Consider the following 20,133-nt stretch of genomic DNA (forward strand, 5'->3'; position numbering starts at 1 on the left):
GTTGCTTTTAAATATTTTTCTTATTTGTTCATGATCTCTGACTCTCCTGTGGTGGCCACACATGCTTTTATATTGAAGTGTGTGCTTTATTTAAAATGTAAACATGTAGTTTGGCTTTAAAATTTCCATGGAGGAAACCACAGAAGCACGGCAAAGGACATTAGTAAGCAGTCTCCGTAAGGAGATACCTGGTTGGCTATCCTGTGTGAGAAGAGATGTTTCAACTTAAAAGTGGTAGAAGAAGTGCGAATATATTGTCAGTGAAATGCTGCCTTGTGCTCATCAGATTGGCAAGAAAGTAGGGACAAAGAGGGAAATAGAGTTCTGGTGGGAGGCTGCACTGGCTCATCCATCCTGGAGACTGAGTCTGGAGGGCTGTCCTGAAGAGCACATTTAGGAGCTTTTTATGTGATCAGCCATCGGTTCCGCTCCCAGGAATATGAATTTTTATCACAAAGTTGTCTGTACCAGAGAGCAGAGACCACTGAAGGGTCCATCTCTGGGATGGGGGATAAGTAAACTGTGGTCGACGGTCCCTGCAGCTACAGTTAGAAACAGGCATGCAACTAGCACTAAGGTTAGATCTGAAAAGGTCTAGTGTGGATTGCCAGATAAAATACAGGGTGCCAGTTAAATTTGAATTTCTTATAAATAATGAATACATTTTGAAGATAAGTATATCCCAAATATTTGCCCAATCTGGCAACTTTAGTCATAGAACGACAGAATTTATGATAATTAAAGCTATGTACACAGGCAAATCAAACCAATATATTCCATAAGGATATATGTTAACATATTTATAGCTATTGCATTTGTGAGAAGGATAATAGGAAGAAAAAGAAATATATAGTAACCAAATAAAGTCGTAAAATAAGAGAGGGCCTTGAATAGACCAATGTTTATAGTGAACTAAGTATGATTAACTCAACTCTCCATAGCTAAGTCCAAAAAGATTTTTTTTTGAGATGGAGTCTCACTCTGTCACCCAGGCTGGAGTGCAGTGGCACGATCTTGGCTCACTGCAACCCCTGCCTTCCAGGCAAGAAAATCAAGCGATTCTTGTGCCTCAGCCTCCTAAGTAGCTAGGATTACAGGCATGTGCCACCATGCCCGGCTAATTTTTGTATTTTTAGTAGAGACAGGGTTTCACCATGTTAGCCAGGCTGGTCTCAAACTCCTGACCTCAGGTGATCCTCCCATCTCGGCCTCCCAAAGTTCTGGGATTACAGATGTGAGCCACCACACCTGGCCCTAAAAAGAAATTTTTAAAAAACTTTACTGTGGTCTCCTGAAAATTTTTTTTTTTTTTTTTAACTAAAGTCCTGATGACACTGCCTGGCTGATAAACAGAATATTCTGTTCTACAAAAAATTCTGAATGGAGTACCCTGGTACTTCTAGCAAAATTAAGTGGCAGAAAAGTGAGCAGGAGGGAGAGTGGGTAGGTGACATGGGGCTTGGAAGAAAAGAGAAAACCTTAATAATTTTATAAAACTAGTAAAATATGAAACTAATGAACAAATTAGCTAAGAACATTGGTTTGCTTAGTTTTACTCTTTTAAAAGAGGAACACGCTTACATTCTTACAGAGTAAGTATTAGTAAAAGAACATAAGTGAGCACCAATCCTTAACTGTTAGCATGGAGATAGCTAGAAAAATAAGCAAAATTTAAATTTGCCCATTGGAAAATGATGGTTCAGTACATGTCACCGAGTCACTCTTACTGCTTTAAAAACTTCTTTTTTTTAATGTTACAGCCGATTACAAGGAGAGCTTTAACACGATCGGAAACATCGAAGAGATTGCGTATAATGCTGTTTCCTTTACCTGGGACGTGAATGAAGAGGCGAAGGTGAGTGACAAAATAGCATTGATTCATTGTTCATACCTCCTAATAACGTGCCCATCCTCTGCAGTTTATTCTTTTTTAAAAGCCTCTATTGGTAGCCTCGTATTGAAAAGAAAACGAACCTTTCATCTTTTGCCTTTGCGGAGGGTAAGGGAGAAAAAAGAGCGTGCTCCTCTGTGGCTTCCTGTAGAATGTAATGAGCCAAGTTGCATGTCCCACCCAAATCCTTCAGGCCCCAGGCTTCATTTTAGCACTTGCAGCTGGGAAGATGAGGCCAGAAAACCTTTTCTCTCTGCAGTGCAGATTTCCCCAAAGGCCTCTCTGTGCAGCCTCCTCCAGACACAGGGAGGAGCTCAGAGCTGATGTGTTCGTAGGTAAGCTACTGGGCAGACCGCTGACCCCTTAGCCCTTCCAGGCTTAAGCTGGTTGAAGGATGGAATACAGGAAGCAGGCTGCAGGTCCCTGAGCTCTACTGACGGAAGTGTGGCCACCAGCGTGACCTTCAGCCACTTGTTTAATGTTGGCTGCTTCACTAACCTTCTTCTGTTTTTCGGGGCGCACACATGGTTAAGAAGTACAAAGGCAAAATCTGTGGTGAAGTGAGCCCTGAGAAGAGACTGGAGGATTGCACCAGTTTGGATAAAAGAAGGCAGATTTGCTTTCCGGCCACGAGTCTCTTTGATTTTATGAAAACCCCAAACCGTTCTGCTATGCCCACTCTCCTTTCTGTGTTCCTTCGCTTCTGATCCTTGATTCTTATTTTGCACTCATGGGAAGGTGCCAGATGAAACCTAAGCTTGTTTTTTGGTTTAGTTCTGGACCATCTAGGAGGGTGTTAGAAGAGTTTGTCTTCAAGCAAATGAAAAGGTCAATGTACACTGCTCTGGTCAATGCTTTATTGTCTGAGAGCAGGGGGAAGGCTGGGTGAGAAAGGAAATGGGTTGGGAGTTTGCAGGCACGGCTACAGAAGAAGAATTGCCCAGTGTCTCATTTCACTCAAGTATAAAACAATGTAGAATAGACCTGAGAAAGGCAGCCCAAGTGGGCAAATGGTGATAGAGTGCCCGTACAGCCTGGAGAAGTTTCTGTGGCTCAGTCTCAGTGCCTCCCAGAAAGGAAGCAGACCTTGCCATGGGGTGCAAGGTTGGTCCCACACAAAACTGTAGGCAAATGTGTCTCTAAGGTCCACTCCTCCTTCATTTAAAGTTTCCTGCCCAAGCCATGTGCTTTTGGCACTTTGTTAATCTCGGCTACCCGAGCCCCGTTCTCCCTGCCCCTCCCCTCTCCTGAGAACACTGTGCTCCTGTGCTCAGGGCTATCTGCACCTTTCCCACATTCCTGCCTAGTGCCTCCTTATTCCAACCAATGCTTGCCCTTTCTCATCGTTCCCTGTTCTCTCAGAGGCTAGACTGCTGGACCTGATCAGTAAGAGGCAGTCTGTGTGACGGCACAGGTCTAGGATGGCCACTGAGTCATCCTGAGCAAGTTATCTGACCTCTCTGGGCCTCGGTTCTGGCATGCAGACAAACACATAGATTTCCAAATGTCTCTGCTGCAGCCAGCATCATGCTGAGGGCATAAACCACGATGGATGATCCAGTGCTCTGGGGGGGAGGCCTGGGAAACAGTAACTGAGCAACAGTGTGACCAGGGAGAGGCAGGGCCTATGTCAGAGTCCCTGGGAAGAAAATGGGGTCATGTACCTGGAAGTGTCTTATCAGTGTTAAAGGACCAGGCATGGTGGCTGATGCCTGTAATCCCAGCGCTTTGGGAGGCCAAGGTGGGAGGATCCTTGAGGCCAGAAGTTCAAGAGTAACCTGGGTAAAGTAGGGAGACCCCATGTCTACAAAATAAAATATAAAAATTAGCTGGGCAGGGTGGCATGCATCTGAAGTCCTAGCTACTCAGGAGGCAGAGGTGGGAGGATTGCTCAAGCCCAGGCGGTAAAGGCTGCAATGAACCATGATCATGCCGCTGTGCTCTAGCCTCAGTAACAGAGCAAGACCCTGTCTTAAACATACATACCACCACCACCACCACCACCAACAACAACAACAAGAACAACAACAACAAAACAAATGTTAAGGCAAGCTATAACTATGAGCTGTAATCATTACCATAATTTTCATTATCACGCAATCTGTGATAATGAGTGCTAGTGGGTGAATGTTTTAACTGTTCTGCTTCAATAGGAACCTTTTATAGAAATGCCTAACCTAGAAGGGACAGTTTAATGATGGAAGCTTCAGGCTCTGTAGTAAACCAATGAGATAGTTAATGTGGAGTTGAGTTGACCTTCCAGCCCAGTTCATTCCATACCACTCATCCACCATAAGCAGGAGCTTACTTTCCTTGTCTAAATGTGTGTGCCTGTGCATGTGGGTGTACATGTGAGTATGCATGTGTATGAACCATGTTGCTCAGAGCAGACAAGTTTAAGCTCACATATGCTTTGAAAAATGACAGTGGAGGATATTTTATATTGCATTGTTTTATGTTGCAAAATTTGTTTAGCTTCATTAATAATATTTTAAGTGACTATTACTTGGTGGCAGCAATTGTTTGAGGTTTGGGTTAATCAATAAGTAATGAAAAAAGTTCCAAATATTTTTCTCCAGACTACGGAAGAGCACTTAATGTTTTATTTTACTTTAAGTTCCTGGACACAAGTGCAGAACGTGTAGGTTTGTTGCATAGATATACGTGTACCATGATGGTTTGCTGCCCCTATCAACCCATCATCTAGGTTTTCAACAAAGCAAGAAGTAAAAGCCCTGCATGCATTACGTATTTGTCCTAAGGCTCTCCCTTCCCTAGACCCCCACCCCTCCACGGGCCCTGGTGATGTGATGTTCCCCCTCCGTGTCCATGTGTTCTTACTGTTCAGCTCCCACTTATGAGTGAGAACATGAGGTGTTTGGTTTCCTGTTCCTGTGTTAGTTACTGAAGAGCTTTTAAAGAGAAACCATAAAAGTTAAATCTACTTCATTAGAAAGGCTGAGAGGATTTTTTTTAATCTGCGGAGCCTAAGGCATTTCTCTAAAATATCATTGATTTTATAATAAGCGGACTACAAAAGGCAAAATTGCACGATTGTTGAAAAAAAGGTTTTCAACAAAGCAAGAAGGCATCCCTCTCACAGTGGAAGTGTTTGTGATCTTCCTGTTGCGGACCTATCTGTCACGAATAGTTGCATTTGCTTTCAAATTCCCATTGGTAACATCTGCACACAAATCTTTCCTAGGCTTCAGGGCAGCAGGCCCTTTCAGTATCACATGATATTTTAGTTTGTATGTCCAGAGGACACAAACTTGTGGCCTGCAGCCTTTAGATGGTCCACAGAATGCACATATGTATGTGTGTGTTATGCATTTTTGTACTTCTATTTAAAATTTTAACATTTTTTGGCCCACATTAAATAATCAGAAGATTATTATTTTTAAAAATCCAGGTTTTTAAGTCTCTTGGATAATTGAAGATTCTGGCAACCATTAAGCCCTAGTGTTTGCAAGGTGATGAGTGACTCTGATAAGGTACTGGGCTCTTTATGGCTTTCTCTAGCATTCTCCATTCTGGAATTTTCCCTGCCTAGCCCTGGTGAACATTTGAGTTTTCATGCCCAACTATGCCCCCCAGGCAACTGATATGCAGATTAGCTCTTCACTGCCTTTCAGCATTTAGGAGGGTAGTGACACAATGCAGGTTGAAGCCGTAGGTAGGTTCAGTCTTTCTGCCTGGAGCTCAGAGGAATGGGGCAAGCAAGGCCACCAGCATTCCCTGGCTCCCTGGCTCCTTTGGCCTGGTCCTCATGGTGCTGCAGCTGCAGCAGGCCAGGCACTGATTTGTGTCCCCACTGCTGAAGAGGGAATCTGTGACATTCTTCTGAATGCTCAGAACAGTGGTAAATCTTGGTCTTTCAAGATGTTAAAAAACAAAACAAAACACCAGAAACCACCTCGATCCAAATGTGAATACATATCAACAAGCTGGATAATACCACCTGAGGATTAAGAATGAGGGTTTTTTTGGCACCAAGTTTTATATATCATCTTTGGAGCCGGCCATATCAGAGGAGACCTTCTAAATATGCTTTAAAGCCATGGCAGCATCATTGGAGAAACCTGTATGTCTTCCCAAGATGATTATGTTAAAGGATAGTTTTTATTTGGATATTTAGGTTTTGATGCATTTATTTAAAAAACAAAAACCAAAAAAACCAATCCAGTATTTGGTATTCTTGCCACAGATCTATAATCAAGACCTGATGATAAGGCTTATGGATTTTTCCAAAGCATACATTTTCTTTCATTGCTGACTTACATTTTATTTCTACCTCTCATTTAGCATGAACAGAAAAAAAGGAAAGACATGAAACTCTAATCATTTAATTTAATTAAATTATAGGAAAACATTTTCCCAGGGAAGGTGTTAAAGCTATTAGTTAAAACGAGGTTTGGGGATTAATTCCAGATTTGCAGTGTCCGTTGCAGGCGGATTCTCGCAGAACTATTGCAGAGTTCTTCAACCCAGAACCCGTTTTGCTGGTTGTGACACAGAGTCTTTGCAGCAGAAATAGTCTCCAACAGGATCGGCTTTTGTCCTCAGGGTCTCTGCAGTCTGGAAGCCTGTGTAATGTGAACAGGTGTCCCTGGGCTGCTGATATCCAGGTGGACAAGGTTCTGAGTGTCCACACTGTCACTGCTTGGAAATTGATGGTGGGCAGGGCCCAGTGTGTGGCAGCAGAAAGAGCACTGAAAAGGGGTTCAGACCACCAGATTCTAGCCCTGGCACCCAAGTAACTGGCTTTTTACTTCCGTTTTTTTTTTTTTTTTTTTTTTGGAAAAAAAAAAGCCACAAAACAATGGGAACTGTGTGTGTGCACATATGTGTGTGTGTAGATTAAGATCCCATCCATATGATCCCAATGGGAGGACTTCTGTGTCATATTCTTTCACATGACTCCCATTTACAAGAATTTTTAAATTTTCATTCTCTCCTTACCCAAACACTGGCACCTAAGAAGTAGATTTGTTGGTCACTAATCCCTAAGATGAGGAATTCCCACGCCAGACCCTAGTGAGTTATTAAAGGGCTGTGAGCTCAGATTCCTGGCACCGAGCACTGCCTTTTCCAAGTGATGACATCACCCCCAAAGCAGAGTGCAGCAAACCCTAATTACAGACTTCCTTTTCTCCTAGATTTCTAAGGAGTCTTGAAACTGGGCCCCTTATTTTCATCCAGGGCTGTTTTCTCTGTTCACAATGATTTTAAGATTAAACCAATCTTGGTGCGCTACAAAGACCTCCCTCATGTGACCACAGGGAAGAATTACTTGAGCATTAAAGATGCTTAGTGCTTTGCACTGACTTTCAGGAACATGTTTCCTTTTCGGATTTTTTCACTGGAACACTGTAACAATTCCTCCATGTCTCTACGCTTCACCCTTCCTTGGTTTATAATACATAAGGTTTGAAAAAGCTTTCTTTCCATGAATATTTTTTTAAATTGCTCTGCCTCCAAGCCTTTTAGAATGACCTTAGTTCAGGATTCACTGAAACTGTTCACTACCATTGTGTCCGGAATTGGTGGGTTCTTGGTCTCGCTGACTTCAAGAATGAAGCCGCGGACTCTCACGGTGAGTGTTACAGTTCTTAAAGATGGTGTGTTTGAAGTTTGTCCTTCAGGTGTTCAGATGTGTCTGGAGTTTCTTCCTTCTGGTGGGTTAGTGGTCTCGCTGGCTTCAGGAGTGAAGCTACAGACCTCCACCTTGTTACAGCTCTTAAAGGCAGCATGTCTGGAGTTGTTCATGCCTCTCGGTGGCTTCCTGGTCTCACTGGCTTCAGGCATGAAGCTGCAGACCTTCACAATGAGCGTTATAGCTCATAAAGGTGGCGCAAACCCAAAGAGTGAGCAGCAGCAGGATTTATTGCCAAGAGCAAAAGAACAAAGGTTCCACAATCAGAAGAGAACCCCAACTAGTTACCAGCGCTACCGTGGGCAGCCTGCTTTTATTTCCTTGTCTGACCCCACCCACATCATGCCAATTGGTCCATTTTACAGAGAACTGATTGCCCCATTTTACAGAGAGCTGATTGGTCCGTTTTGACAGGGTGCTGATTGGTACGTTTACAAACCTTGAGCTAGACACAGAGTGCTGATTGGTGCATTTGCAATCCTTTAGCTAGACACAAAAGTTCTGCAAGTCCCCACTAGATTAGCTAGACACAGAGCAGTGATTGGTGTGTTTACAAACCTTGAGCTAGACACAGGGTGCTGATGGGTGCGTTTACAAACCTTGAGCTAGACACAAAGTGCTGATTGGTGCATTTACAAACCTTTAGCTAGACATAAAAGTTCTCCAACTCCCCACCTGACTCAGGAGCCCAGCTGGCTTAGCCTAGTGGATGCTGCAGGGGGGCTGCAGCCTGAGCTGCCCTCCAGTCCCCTGCCCCTCACGCCCACACTCCTCAGCTCTTGGGCGGTTGATGGGATAGGGCAGTTGATGGGATCCGCTGGTCAGTGGGATCAGGCGGCGCCGTAGAGCAGGGGGCGGCGCCCGTCGGGGAGGCGGCTGAGACCCAGCGAGAATTCCAGCGCAGCGCGACGGTGCTGGATGACCCCGCGCGGCTCCTCAAGTGCAGCCCGAGTGGACACTGAGGCCGAGGAGGCGCCGGGAGGGAGCGAGGGCTGCTAGCACGTTGTCACCTCTCACTATCACACTAAATAATCATGCTGACAAATAAATCTACTACTAGCCATCTCCGATCTTTATGATTTTTAGAAAAGTCCATTATAATTCAATAATATAAAACTCTGATCTCCCAGGGTTATTCTTTGCTGCCTTCTAGACCAGTGCCTCCGTTTTCAGAAGCAGAGTGATTACTTTCCTGAGCCATGTGTATCCCACTCCCCCCTTCCGCTGTGTGTTGAGTTGCAGGAGAGGACTTAGGGGTATTGGTTTGTCTACCCTTCTGCTTTGTTAGAGCATCAGCAAATGTTCTTCCTGCATTTTGGGATTGGGGAGGACCTTCCAGACAGGAAGTTGTTGCAGTTTTTGAAAGGGCCAAGGACAAAGTAAGGCATCTGTTTTTATCTCTGTTAATAAATTTTCCTAATGAGATTGGAGGTGGGCAGGGCTGAAACCCAATGGAGGTGGGGAAGGGAGCAAGAGTCTAAGAGGCATCATGGATAATCTTCTTGGGCCTCTCAGATTCTGATTCCACTAAATATGACCTCTCAACGTATCAGGCCCTGCAAGATTGGGCAAATGGAAAAAGTGAATTTAGAACTCAGGGCCCTATGAGTCCAGAGCCCATGCTGTTGACTATCCTGATAGAGAGAAATCTGATTTTTGTTTAAACCAAAGCAAGCTATGATTTTCCTTCTTCAAGCAATCTATAGGGGACAAACTGTGCGCATCCAGAAAGAAAGAAAATGAGTGGCTAACCCCATTTCCTCAAGCAAAGCAGTTCAATCTGGCCACCCTGCTTTTGCCACCTGCCCTGTCCTCATGCCACACTTTCTCCTTCCCCACAAAAATGGGCCTGCTGGTCCAGCACTTCCAGCACATAGGGCTCTCCCTATCCACGTCTTCTGTTACCCTGGTACATCACCTGTCCATATCATACATATTGACCGGAACTGATGTGGGAGTGAAAATTCCTTGCACTCTTCAATGGAGCATTTGCATGCTGATTAGCCTAACACTAGTGAGATCCTCTGCAAAGATTAGTGCATGCTTTCAATTACAGTGCTGAGACATACCAGTGTTTTCTTCTCCATGCCTTTATACATTTATTCTTCATTTCCCCCATCTCTCTCCAGCTCCTTTCCCTGGTATCCTGAATTTCATTTTTATTCATTTACATGATCTCTTACACCTTTCTCTAGTATATTTCTTCTGTTATGAATAGTGGAGGCAATTCCTTGCTTTTTTTTTTTTTGCAAAACCATGCAAGAAGCACAGCACTAAAAAATTTCCAAAACAAGAATGAGGATTATGATCAGAGAAGATGAAGCTTGCAGGAGGCATACGGTGACCCTCCACTCTACATGCGCAACTTAAGAAATCCAACAAACAAATCCTCACATTTACCAGGATGGTAATTGGAAATGACTACTTACGCATAAGCCAATTTTCCTTTTAAAGAGAGATTCCTGTAATCTTGGTTCTCTTTGGAATGCTTCAAATGCATTGGATTTACGAAAGAGGTGTGTATGTAATTTTTGAAACTGTGGGAAAATGCAAGGTGAGGAGACATGTTGATATTTCCTCTGGGTCCTATTTGCATTAATAGTTTTGCCCCATTGCCTTCCTGTTGGATTTTGCTTTAATACTAACAAGTACATATCGTCTAAGAACTGAGAGCCTGTCTCAGGGAGGTAAACAGGGATGTGCTAAGATGAGCTGGCTGGTGAGAGGAAACTAGAAGTGCAAGTTGAAAGTAAAATCTTCTCATCTGTATTTGTAAATCCATTTTTAAGGGAGAAAATGAAGTTGATTTAAATGTCCCAGCACTGCCTGACAGCTGCCCTGGACTTAGGAGTGCATCTGATGTGGCTTGGGTCATGGTGACGACAGTGAACTGGCTTCATGTTGTGAGATGTGACTAGAGCCATCATATAGGCTGGCTTACTATTTCCGTAGAAAACCTAACTCTCTTCCTCCTCTTACTTCCTCCGCTCACCTCCTCTCTCAGTGTTGTCTTTTCAAGGTGAGCAAGCCAAGCCTAGCTTTCTGCTCCAGCAGCTGCTATTAGAGAGGAAAAACAGCTCTGTGTCCTCGTTATCTCAATTTCAGTAGCTTGAAAGATAAGATGGTGAGAACCGCAGGGCTTTCGCCATAGCTTATGAAACAGGAATAAATTGGAGAAAACACAGGTGTTCTAACTTCTCGTATACTGCAAATTATTCAGTCTCTTTGGGTGAAAAATAAGGTTATACTAATTGAAAGTCCGGCTTGTGTTCAGTACCATATCATGGCTAATCCATTAAGTTGTCTCAAATGTGTTATTTTTCTCCTTTCCCTCCCTCTGTCTCTCTTCCTTTTTGGTCTAAACTGCTTAATCAGTTTTTATTGAGCCTCCATTGTGTGCCAAGCCAGCTCTTTTGAAAATTAAAGTTTCGGTAGTCTTAACGAATCATGCTTTCCGAAGGGCTGTTCCTAAATGGACAGCGTTCTTGTTCTGCTGAACTCCATTGCTGGATATCAAAGGAGAAGGAAAGATGTGTAAATACTGTTTTTCAGGATGAAAATGGAAACCAAAGGACTGTCTGAAGGAGACTACATTCCTGAGTGCCCTGTGGGTTCATGACCTTGCTTATTCCCCAGCCCGCACCCCTCAGCAGCCCAGTGCTTTTGACTGGGGAGTTCTTTTTCTGCTTACAAGACAGTCTAGGATGATATGGGGTTGGTAGATGTTAATGATCAAGAAAAAGTTATATTCCATTTTTTTTGCCTAAATTAATGTATTGCCTGATTTTAAATAGGCAATCTTGTGGAAAATTACAGAATATTACAAAACATATCCCTTGGTCTCAAAAGTAAAAATAGGGTTGGGGGATACTCCTAGGAGGGGTCTTGAAAGATTGAATTGCACACTGCAAAGCAGGGCAAATGGCATTTTTATGTGTTTGCTGAGGTGTGGTGTGGGTAAAGGAAGCCTTACAAGAGAAAAGTAAACATTTGCTGGAGTCTTTGGTATTGAACTTAAACAAAGCCATGCCTTTGTTCCAGTTTTATAAGGTAATGGATGCTAGGAAAAGCTATAAAGCTGGAGTTAATTCATATATAAAAGGAATAATCTTTGGAAGGCATCTCACCAAAAGTATCAATGGCTAGATCTTTGTTAGAATTTTTTCTGGACTGAATTTTGCTTAGGACTCTGTAATTAACATGTACGAACTATTGTATTGTGCAGAGAATTAGACTGCATACTTGGATTTCATAAAATGATTGTGTGTGCGTGTATACACAATGACTAATATTTGTTCAGTGATTACCCTATACCAGGCACTCTGCCAGGCACTCCATATACATTATGCAATATTCATATTTTTAAGTGAATAACAATTTCCATGTAACTAATGAGGAATTTGAAGCCCAGAAAAGTTAACTAGCTTACCTGAGGTTGCACAGCTAGTGCATGGTAGAGCTGGAATTCTAACCTTGGGCTGTCTGGTTCTGAAGCATGTGCTTTTTCCATGGCACCTTTTTGTTTTGGAAAGACCTAGTAGTAATATCTCCTTTCACCTCTGACAAGGGAATAATCATTCCTGTGAAGCAGCACACCCACTGCATATCAGGCACTGGGCCAGGTGGTGGAGGTCCTGAACAAACAAGCCAGGCAGAATCCCTGCGCTTAGAGAATGTTTGGACTAGGCTAGGAACTGAGATGCAGATGTAAATAATTGAAATATAAGGCAGGTAAGTGACAGTGACTCTACGGGAGATAAAGTGCTAGAAGAAAAGGTCTGAAGAGAGAGGCAGCTCCATTATTTATTTTTTTACATTTTATTTTTTAGAATTTCAAGTGAAAAATTGAAAGACTAATACATTTGATACCACTTACCCTTCACCTAGATTGACTCATTGTTAATATTTTGCCAGATTTACTTTATTTCTCTCTCTCTCTCTCTTTCACACACACACACACACACACACACACACACACACACACCCCTACACCTTAGTTCTAAGTACTTCAGCATGTAGAGAGGTCCTCTTTCTGTGGGATTGGGAAGGTACAAGGAAGGATGTGGCACGTAGGGTGTGTTTTCAGGATCAGGTGGACTTAGACATAAGGAAGCTGGAAGAAGAGTGTGCAGTGGGGAACAAGGGAGCATCCAAAGGTGCAGAACCTGGAAAGCACAAGGAGAGAGGGCACTGCGCCACTCAGGAGAGTGTGACACTCAGGAGACAAGTTAGTGTTAGTTGTAAAGAGGGGATGATAGAAGTCATGACAAAGGATGAGATTGCTGTGGAGAGAATTGGAGGGTGGGCAAAACAGGGTGAAGGATGGGACTTTAGAAAATGTAGAGGGAGAGGAGCTGGAGAAGGAAGGGGTGGTGAGTAAGAGCAGAGAAGAAGAAAGGGGAAGGAAGGAAGGAGAAGGAGGACAAAGAGGACAAGAGAGGGCCACCAAAGTCCAATGGTTTAGGCAGTGATTGTTCAAACTGTGATCCTCAATAAGCAGCATCAGTGCTGACTTGGGAGATTGTTAGAAACACAAATATTTGTATCTCCCAACCCAGGCCCACTGAATTAGAAACTCTGGGGATGAGGCCCTGTAACCTGTGTTTCAGCCAGGCCTCCTGGCGATTCTGATGCATATTAAATTAGGAAACGCCTGTTATAAAGATGCTGCTGAGAAGGCTGCCCTTGCTTTGAAGAAAGCAATTTCAGAAGTAAATTTATACACGCACATGTGAACAAAAGCCACGTAGAAAGAAGTTCATTGCAGCATTGTTTATGACAGGAAAACACTGGAAACAACCTAATGTTGAAGAAATTGTCATTCCATATTTCATGCTTTTTTAAAGAGAGAGAGAAAGTGATCTTCAGACTTTATTGTTAAGTGAAAAAAGCAAGATGCAGACCTGTGTGCGTTTTATGCTACCACTTGTGTAAAATAGGAAATGATGTGTATTTGCATTTGCATAACGTGTTTCTGGAAAGATACTCAAGAAATTGTTGGCTGGCTGGGGAACAAGGAAGGGAGGTAATTTTCACAGTTTACCCTTTTGTGCCTTTTGGATTTTGTACCATATTCAGGTATTGCGAACTCAAAACAAGTTTTAAGTATTAAACATGGACAGAAAAAGCTTCATGTAATAAATGTTGAAAAAGTCGAGTGAATTAATCTTTCCATCTGTACTGAAGTTCTTCTGCCTGGGAGCTCATTATTTCACCAAGCAGCCCAATCTCTCATTACGCAGTGTCAAAAGTCTCCCTCACCCCGATGTGCTGCTTCGCAAGATCTGCTCATGACAGAGCCGAGTGGGAGAAACTGTTGTAGTTTGAAGAGCAGTGAAGGTTTCTGCCTGAGTGACTTCCCCGTGCTCTCCCCAGCAATACCTGGGATTCAACCCCTCCCAAAGTGCTGTGGGGAGAGAGATTTAATGTTTTTAAATCAATGTTCCTTAATTAAATGTTTGTTCCACTAATGCAAATCAGAACTCATCTACCTTTGGATCATTTGAAGTTAGCTTCACAAAATCCCCAGGGAGAGAATCCGGCTGGAAGGTAGCAATAGAGGGAGGAAGTAGTAATCCTACAGGAAGGAGGGCTTGAACTGGGGGACCCTGGGAATGCTAAGGAGGCCACCCAGGCAGGAGCATTCAGGGAGGTAAAATGGAGAGGACTTTGTTGACTCTGCCATGTGGGTGAGAGCTTGGAGTTCAAGAACAGGACCAGCTGAGAGACGAGGTGTCTGAACGGAGAGAGATAATGTTGATGATAGTAAAATTCTTTCGATGTTCATAACACTCTACAGTTTAAAAATATTATTTCATTTAAGTGTCACAGTACCAAGGTAGGGATTGCTATGCCTATTTAAAAGAAGAAAGTGAGGCCCAGAAAGGTTAGACAATGAGTCCAAGGCTGTAGTGCTAGGGTTTGCACCAGGCACACCATTTTGAGCCTCTTGGCAGATATTTTTTTCTGGCTTTGCTTTACTTTCATTATAATCAAACTCAGGTTTGGCTTCTCACCACTTGAAAGCCAGACTCAAGAGACAAGTGTTGGTGGAAGGAAAAGCAGGTTTATTCAGAAAGGAGCATAACCAAGAAGATGGTGAGCTAATGTTCTAAGGTACCATCATAGGTCAGTACAACCTTTAGGCTCTTTCAATAGTAAGGGCAGGAGGACAAGAAGGGGGTTGAGATCAAGAGGTAACCAGTGACTGCAGACATCTGGACAGCAGTGAGTGTCCGAGGAGGCTGGGAACTTCCTTGTCCTTGAACAGGTCACAGTGCTCCTAAAAATCTTTAACAAAACATAGTTAGTTGTTTACATACTTCCCCTTTCATCCCAGGATTAGTTATAAAAGCTACATGACTGCTGTTATCACATATTACGTCAGTGCTCTGAAATCATCCTTGCCTATGTGTAGGAATGGGTAAAGACCCCTTAAACAAAAATGGAGTTAGTTATGTTAGTTCTTTTGCTGTCTCACTGTTATGTCTTCTCACCCTCCAGCTTCAGAGAAAGCTCTTTCTTCCTCTCATAAAACTTCACTTGTGAGTTGATCTCCTTTATCCCCTGCTTCTGAGGCTCTTGACTCCCACAGCCACTCCTCTCTGCAGCCTCTTACATACCTCATCTCTTGTCGTGTGGACGCCTCCTTCATCTCAGAAGTGCACGTCTGCTGGGCCAGCTGCCTGCTCCCAGTGCTCCCATCTCTCCCTTAGCTGAGGTGCTTCTTCTCCATCTCTTTGACCTGTCTCACTTGCCCAGCAATCACCTTCCTCTCCTCCCTTCCATTGGTCTGGCCTCTGGAAGTAGCATGGATGCTCTCCACTACAGAACACAATGACCTTTTCTCAGTCTTCATGCCCCTGTCCTCTCTGTAGCTTGGATGTTGGAGGCTGTGGCCACAGCTCTATCTGCCTTGGCCTCAGAGATGCACACTTGGCCTCATTCAGTGCTTATTACTGGATCACAGTGATAAAAACAGATTGATCTGCCTCTTTCCTCACCACTCCCTGCCTTTCAGGTTCTTTCTTCACTTTCCAGATATAAACCCTCCTTTTCCATTAGGGTGATCTCTACATTTTTTCAGAGCCAGCATGAGCTTTTTTCCCCTTCCATCTCTCTTTCTCCTGTCTCAAGACTCCTACAGGAAATCTTCCCTGGCTGCCTTGTTGAGCTCTCTTCTTCTTCTTTCTTTTTTTTTGAGATGAAGTCTCGCTCTGTCACCTAGGCTGGAATGCAATGGCGGGATCTCAGCTCACTAAAACCTCTGCCTCCCAGGTTCAAGCAATTCTCCTGCCTCAGCCTCCCCAGTAGCTGGGATTACAGGCATGTACCACCATGCCCGGCTTATTTTTGTATTTTTAGTAGATATGCCGTTTCACCATGTTGGCCAGGCTAGTCTCGAACTGCTGACCTCAGGTGATCCACCTGCCTCAGCCTCCCAAAGTGCTGGGATTGTAGGTGTGAGCCACCATGCCTGACCTTCTCTTTTCTTAAAGCAAACAGAGTCTGGAGTGTTCAATTTAATATCTAATTACGTACTTTCCACAACAGTGAATACTGTTGGACCCCCACCTTTTCCTTGAGGGTAGGGCCCTGCCATAGATAGACTTCTGTATTTCCCATAGCCTCTATATATAGCATCTTCATAGTGCGGGTGGATGGATGGATAGATAGATAGATAGATAGATAGATAGATAGATAGATAGATAGATATTGATGAAGATATTCATGCTTAATATATAGTTGATGCTCAATTTATGATTGTTGATACATAACATCTGGTCAGAGCAGCTAACTCCACTGTACTAAATTGACTTCAGCTACTCATATTAATCTCTGCTCTTAGGAGCTATTGCTTATGAAAGCAAGAACATAGATAAAGTTGTGTTTAGAAAAATAATTTATCTTCTCTTAAGTTGTTGGACAAATATTTGTTGACTGTCTACCATGGGCCTAGTACTGGGAATACAGTGAGCTTGAAGCAGACAAGTACCCTCCTCTTAAGGGCTTTTCAGCATCATGCAGCAAACAGATAATTAAACACTAAGCAAATAAATAATAAGATAACTTCAAGTAATTGTATGTGCTATGAAGAGAGGAGAAAAGAGAAATTTGACAGACTCTGCCACTGGTCATGGGCCAAGGGGTTGAGAGGAGGAGGAAGAAGAGGTAAAAGGCAGCTCTCCATGGAATGGTCAAGGCAGATATTTCTGCAGAGTTGACATTGGACTGAATCTGAATGAGAAGAAGGAGCTGGCAGTGTGATGATCTGCAAGGACAGCACAGAAGGCAGAGCACACAGCAGGCAGCAAAGCCTCTGAAAGGAGAACAAACAAAAAATTGAGCACTGAAAGAATACGGGAAGCTATGGTAGAGTATGTGAGTCCACCAAGTGTGCATCTCTGTGTATACATACATACCCGCAGAATTGAGAGGAGAAAATAAATATTTTATCAGGAAGAAAGGAAGAAATGAAATAAACATTCTTAAAAAGTACTTCCTAAAAGTGCTATATCATTGTACATTTTATGAAATCTAGGCATTTCTTATATCCTCAACAAAATAGCAAGCTCCCTGAGGGCAGGTAGTCTGGCTTACATCCTGTATTCCCATCTCCCAGCACGATGCCAAGCACAGAAAGAAGACATTAAATCACTATTTGATGAATACATGCATAAAAAAAGATGGTTGCCCAAAGCTGAGATTTCACATTTTAATATTGTCTACTTTTAGTCTATCTTCTGTCTCAATTTGGCATTGCATCTGCACACAAATACAATCCTATCAAAATGGAAGAAAAAAGGTAAAATGTGAGAAAGCTGTCTGTAGAAATTCTAAAAACCAAGAAAGGAACAGAGTGAAGAATCTGGCAAAAGCGCATTTATATAGTTATATATTGTTTGTGAAAGGAAAATGTGTTCTCGTGTTAAAATGATAATTTGTTAATATATACCTTGTACCTGTGATTTAGAGGCTTATCCTATGCAATTTCTTGGAAAAGAATTTTTCAACCTCAATTATCAGGATATAAGTAGCTTTCTTAGTCTTTAAAGAGAAACATCTTAAAAGTGCAAAATACAATTGTTTAAAGAGGAAAATAAATACATTGTATCAAATCACAGATGTTACAATTTTTTGAATCCCAAGTTGCTTTCTGAATCAAAGGTAGGCCCATTTATTTTAATGGAAAGCTCTCAGAAAAAGCTTTAGGAGTCAATAATCAAGTTAATGTAGCAATTCTAAAGCTCATTGATTTGTGTTTATTTTAATAAATCTTACTGCATGCATAATGTACACCTGAGGGGTATTATAATTTCAGCAAAGTCACTTACCTTGGGTAGAAAACACAAAATGGGAATTGTAATTCATATGTAACAAATGATTTTGTAAAAAAATGCCAAATATCATGAGACTGCTTCTATTTCTGGGAAAGATCTTGGTACATTTAGAAATAATCTTTCTATCTGAATCAACCCTTGAACTGATGACAAAATTAAAATTGTATCTATTATCTGCCTGAATACACCTGATCTAATGAATTCTTTCTTGAAAAATAAATTACGTGCTATTAGCATTATAGGAAAACAAGTAAGTGAGGTTTTAAAAATATTATATGAGCATTCGTAACTTTCTTAATGCTTGGGAGACAGATAGATTGTTTATGGCATTTATACATCTTTTACATAATCAAGGCTTCCACCGAAGTGAAAAATAACTTTCTGTGCGTGACATTTGGATGACATTTGGTAGAGGAAATTATACCTTTTCCTTAAGCCCCTCTAATACATATTTACAAACAAGTGCTTTGTAGATATACTTCCAAGTAATTTGCTTTCACATTTGCCTGCTGTGCATGGAGCTGAGATATGGTTGGGTTTGCAAGATGAAACAAATGAATGCTTATCAGTCTCCAAGCTAAGGCTTTAATGTCCTTCCATGACTTCCCAAACTCCTCCCCACCCCCAGTTTCAGTTAAAGTTCAACCATTTGGGTTTTGAGTGCAGCACAGCGAGACTATGATTGATACCATCAGGTACTGAAACTGTGCTTTGCCAGTGGGTCAGGCAGCTACGCAAGAGGAAAACAATGCCAACCCTATTATAAAATCCCTCCCTTATAGGTTCACTGGGAGCTGACAACACAATGTAGCAGAAAAGGCAGATTCTTGTGTTGTTTACTTTTAATGGAATTAGAGAGCCCATTAGAGCTTCTGCTAAGGACCTCTCTCTATTGAGAGAACCCAGCCTAAGTGTCTCCCGGTGAAGTCTGATGTGTGGTAGCTCATTTGACCTTTAAAGACCATCTCTACTGGGTGGTTGGTTTTTATAACTCCTCCAGGGAAAATTCGGTCTATGTATTATAGTATATTGCCAGTAAGCAATTATTTCAGTGGATCTAGTGGGGCTGTCCCACTTAAATGGCCCTTGTAAATATTCACAATCCATCACGTCGGCTCTTAGTTGAGACTTGAGCTGATAAGACTACATTTAATATTGCTTCCTGTCTGTCTGAGTGTATGTCCACTGTGAGTGACACGTGGTTAAATCAGTGAGCCAACCATGAATCTTAATAGCTTAGGAAATAGTCATCAGCACACTTTTCTCCTCTGGCTCCTGTAGTTCTAGCCAGGCTTTATGAGGAGTGGAAAATAACCAGTCTGTGTTAAGACTCTTGTGATTATGGCCACCAGCAGGAAGATCTCTATGAAGGACGTGGCCAAAATGATGAACAACTGCATAGCTCCCCAGAGTGATCATTTGCTTTGCTGACATACAACTGCCAGATGTTTTCCAGATGTTCCCTGAAAAGTATACTTTTTTATAACCTAAAGGTTAGTGTTTGATGAAGCTGTTGTTATCTTTAGAGCATCATCATACATTCTCTCTCAATCATCCCTGACTTCTGTGCTTGCAGGAACCATAACCAATGTATCTATGCTAGCACCTAGCACAGCCTCAGGAACTTGGTAGGCACTTCAAAAATATTTGTTGCATAAATGACTGTTAAATAAAAATTCTCTGCCATTAGGGCTTCTCCAGGGACAGTAATAGCATTTTCTGTCTGTGTGGCTGTAGTGGACAAAATACTTATACCATGAAAAATCAGTAGGAGAATCAGACATAGCGTGTTTTTTCTTTCTTTCTCTTTCTTTCTTTCTCTCTCTCTCTCTGTCTCTCTTTTTCTTTCCCCTCCCTTCCTTCCTTCCTTCTTTCCTTCCTTCCTTTCTTCCTTCCTTCCTTCCCTCCCTCCCTCTCTCTCTCTTTCTTTCTCGCCTTCCTTCCTTCCTGTCTCTCCCTCCCTCCCTCCCTCTCTCTCTCTCTTCCCTTCCTTCCTTCCTTCCTTCCCTCCCTCCCTCCCTCCCTCCCTCCCTCTCTCTCTCTCTTCTTTCTCTCTTTCTTTCCTTCCTTCCTTCCTGTCTCTCCCTCCCTCCCTCTCTCTCTCTCTTCCCTTCCTTCCTTCCTTCCCTCCCTCCCTCTTTTCTTTCTCTCTTTCTCTCCTTCCTTCCTTCCTGTCTCTCCCTCCCTCCCTCTCTCTCCCCTTCCTTCCTTTCTTCCTTTCTTCCCCTTCCTTCCTTCCTTCCTTC

General features: G+C 42.6%; 1 protein-coding gene across 2 annotated transcripts in view; it reads left to right on the plus strand.

Moving 5' to 3' along the window:
• Window positions 1-20,133, plus strand: part of GRHL2 (grainyhead like transcription factor 2) — a 184,672-nt gene that overhangs the window by 108,385 nt on the left and 56,154 nt on the right. For both annotated transcript variants that reach the window (XM_003903037.5, XM_009213448.4), the window contains exon 8: window positions 1,761-1,855. In XM_003903037.5, the coding sequence (XP_003903086.1) occupies window positions 1,761-1,855 (95 nt within the window). The remainder of the gene's footprint in view (window positions 1-1,760; window positions 1,856-20,133) is intronic.

Source organism: Papio anubis, chromosome 8, assembly GCF_008728515.1.
Source record: "Papio anubis isolate 15944 chromosome 8, Panubis1.0, whole genome shotgun sequence".
Taxonomy (NCBI): Eukaryota; Metazoa; Chordata; class Mammalia; order Primates; family Cercopithecidae; genus Papio; species Papio anubis.